Source organism: Lottia gigantea (assembly GCF_000327385.1).
Source record: "Lottia gigantea unplaced genomic scaffold LOTGIsca_154, whole genome shotgun sequence".
Lineage (NCBI taxonomy): Eukaryota > Metazoa > Mollusca > Gastropoda > Lottiidae > Lottia > Lottia gigantea.
In genome coordinates, this window is record NW_008707862.1 from 348,689 (window position 1) to 352,013 (window position 3,325).

At 36.6% G+C, this 3,325-nt stretch overlaps 1 protein-coding gene across 1 annotated transcript; it reads right to left on the reverse strand.

Annotated features, from left to right (window-relative positions):
* Nucleotides 1-495: 495 nt before the first annotated feature.
* Nucleotides 496-2,813, reverse strand: LOTGIDRAFT_140959 (hypothetical protein; the record flags this gene model as incomplete). Its single annotated transcript, XM_009050748.1, has 8 exons — nt 496-615; nt 849-956; nt 1,006-1,092; nt 1,484-1,558; nt 1,688-1,758; nt 2,044-2,103; nt 2,236-2,251; nt 2,754-2,813. The coding sequence occupies 8 exons, from the start codon at nt 2,811-2,813 to the stop codon at nt 496-498; spliced, it is 597 nt and encodes a 198-aa protein (XP_009048996.1).
* Nucleotides 2,814-3,325: the final 512 nt, after the last annotated feature.

Consider the following 3,325-nt stretch of genomic DNA (forward strand, 5'->3'; position numbering starts at 1 on the left):
CAGAAGTCTTTGACAGATACATTGTCGATTATCCGGATAACCGTCAAAATTTCTACCAGAGATTGTAAGGGTCTGCCACAATCACTATGAATCTGAGGCTGGTAAGGGCCACATGGACAGCGTACTGTATGATTAAGCTAATAAATCCGAACCTTCAACATAAGAATGAGACGCTGTATGGGGTAGTGCTGATTTGTTATTATCTCCCCCTGCCGTGATGTTCTTCAATCCCATTCCTTTATGACACGGTGTAATACATCTACGTCGCAACGTGTCATACATCGACTGAAATAGATTTTTAAAAATGTAATGAATGGAGTTTTACGTCCTGATTCTTCTGTACACAATTAGGTAACACCATGCAGTGCACAATGAGAGAAATCTTGGCAGGGCAGCGGCCTGAGCCTACTCTCTTTCGGTTTCCAGCTGTCTGACGGTCTTGAAAAGGTATTATTCATGCACTAATACAAATAAGACTAAAAAAAACTATCAAGATCAAAATACCTGTAGCTTCTGGTTTTGGCGACTCTTTTCCATCAATTTCTCTGAAGCTTCATTATATTTCTTCTTTGCTGCTTCCAGTTCTTTTTTAGCTGCTGAAAATATCAAAAAATACTTTGCAAATCGTCGCGAACATAATCTTAAATTTGGGAATTGACAACAAAAAAATTCTAACTACGACGCTATAATAACAGCTTTCATAGATAGATGATTAAGTTTTTAATATCATCAAATTCATGTAGCCCGTGGATAGGCTCAAAAGTCGAAAAATAAAGTTTAAGATCATGCACTGAATTCATTTGACCATGGTAATAGAATAAACTTACATGCTATCTGGGACTTCAAACCTGAAAATATAAGAGGAAATATATTTCATTGTTGTCACATAAGACTGCCGGTACTTCCAAATTTTGGCCTTGGCCTAAAAATACTACCTCAGTAGTACGCCATTGATTCTGTAATTCAATGCTACTTACTATTGAGCTCTGAATGTGTTCTGGTAACTATCTGTTCGTAATAGTTCTCTAGCTGTACTGATCTTTCTTTAGCTTTATTTGCCACATATTCTTGATACGACTTCTCATGGTGTGTCTGAAAACGAAACAAATAAGAGATACTCCATCGTATCCCGAATACGGGATTTGACAATGTCTTCTTAACCCATATTAAACTAAACCCACAACACTTCGTATTGTGGGCGTTGAAATGAGATTCGTGCTATTTAATTAAAACCTAAAAATTGCACATTCTTAGAGCGTTGGCTTTCAGGACCTCCAGACAAAAATGAGGGTTTTTTTAATCTTGTGGTCATGACAACATCGGAAACGAGCCTTTGAAAGTTCCTCAAGGTTTAGGCTTTAGCACTAATATTGCAATGACAATGATCTGTATCGGAGCTCCTGTTCTTCAGTTCCACTGCAATTTCTAGAACATATTTAGCAATCCGATTTATCACAGAAGGAAACATTCATTATTAACCTACTTGATATGTCCAGAAAGACAGCGATCTTGTACAAATTTCCATCACTATGTCGGGTTTCAAACCCGCTAACACCATCTGGAATTAAGAAAGCTGAACTGGAAAAGTTTCCCAAATATGATTTCTGATTGATGGATGAATCTTTCTCTTTATATTTTCGTTAATCTGCGTTTTTAACCATTCAGAAGAAGAAGAATGACGACTTACCGATTTATATTGTTCTGATGGTTTTAAATCAACTCTTATGATATCAAATCTTCCAGAAACAACTGTATCACCTTCAAAAAAGAAAAAAAAGCATATCACGGGGTCAATACGATCTCTTTCGTCATGGAAAATTGAAACGTCGGCCCTGCATATCTACTATAAAACTATTTAACATCACATAAGAATCTTTTCTGTTGACACCTAAAGAAGAATGTCTTAAATATATAAGATATAATGTTGTTCCATTGTTGAAGGTGCATTTAGGTATCCTCTCAGAACTTACCCTCTAGATCTAAAGCAGCGTGTTTTGAATAGTTATACATAGGTAGCTAGTTTAACATGGGATATATACTTACAAGCTGGACATTTCATTGCTTTACTGAACTGTTCTGATCCGTCATCGTCACAAAATATGTCTGAGTCTGGTTAAGGAATAATGCCCTATAATAACTCAACTGAGTTTCCGAAGATGCGATTTTACTCAGGGGGGTCGTAAGGGCACTTTCAGGAATGAGAAGTCCGTTAACGCTGTTTATTTCTAAGGATACGTGAGCATGACGTAACCTACAATTAAAAAAAGAACCAAGATAGCAGATTATTACCATAGTGCCTCATGCAAATACCGGTAGCGCAGCCTACATACAATATATAATGCAAAAGACTAGGCACCACTACGGTCAGGAGTGCCTTAGTGCCCAAAAGGAGTGTGCATAAATCACAGTGCTTAAATGAAATCGTGCCGAATATTTGTGTGCCTAACCATGTACCTATCTATGTGAATGTAGCCTTGTAGGCCTAAGCTTAACTTAACTGGAAACGTTCCTACCTAATTCACTGACACTCACTGGTGCAAAGCTGGACAAGCCTCTTATCTTATAACTTAGCGTAAAGCTCAGAGGCAGACGTATAGCCATCAGCATAGGGAGCGTAGCATATCCATACAATACAATGGGCCGAATATCGATTGGGATTATAGGATAGGCCTAGAGTAGGCTTCATCATCACGTTAAATTGAGATTAGAGTAGAGAGTCAGGTCAGTGACGTCATTGGCCATTTTCAACTTACCCATGCAAAGGTGTCCAACTCTTTTCTGCACTTTGGAAAATTACAAATAAGAGAATCCATCTCGCTCATGGATCCTGCTCCTTTTTTCAAGTTAATTATTTTACAGCAATTTCGCCTTCTTTGTTTACTTCTGGCAGGTACCCGACGTCAAGGGGGGATAACTCTATTACTCTATCTAAAGCTACAGACCAAAGACATGTATTGAATTGTCTTATGGGGATACTACAGACAACAATATAATCATTTCAAATGAAATAAAATATTTATTAAAAATCACACTCACTTTCACTCTAGTAACAAATATTATAAAAAAAAAAAAGGAAAATTCATAATAATTTTTGGTTTATTTTATTGCACAAAATATATTGTCATTGTCTCTGACCCATTTAGACCAACAGAAGAAACACAATTACTAGTAACCATATAGCTTTCAAGAAATCTGCTTTTCATAGTGAAAAAAAAAACTTTGAATGGTCCTTAATGAATAATGAATTCTTATTGAAGTTCTTAGTATTACAAGTAGGCCTATATGGTTACAGTATAAAGGGATAGATTCGCCATTTTCAGGAGTT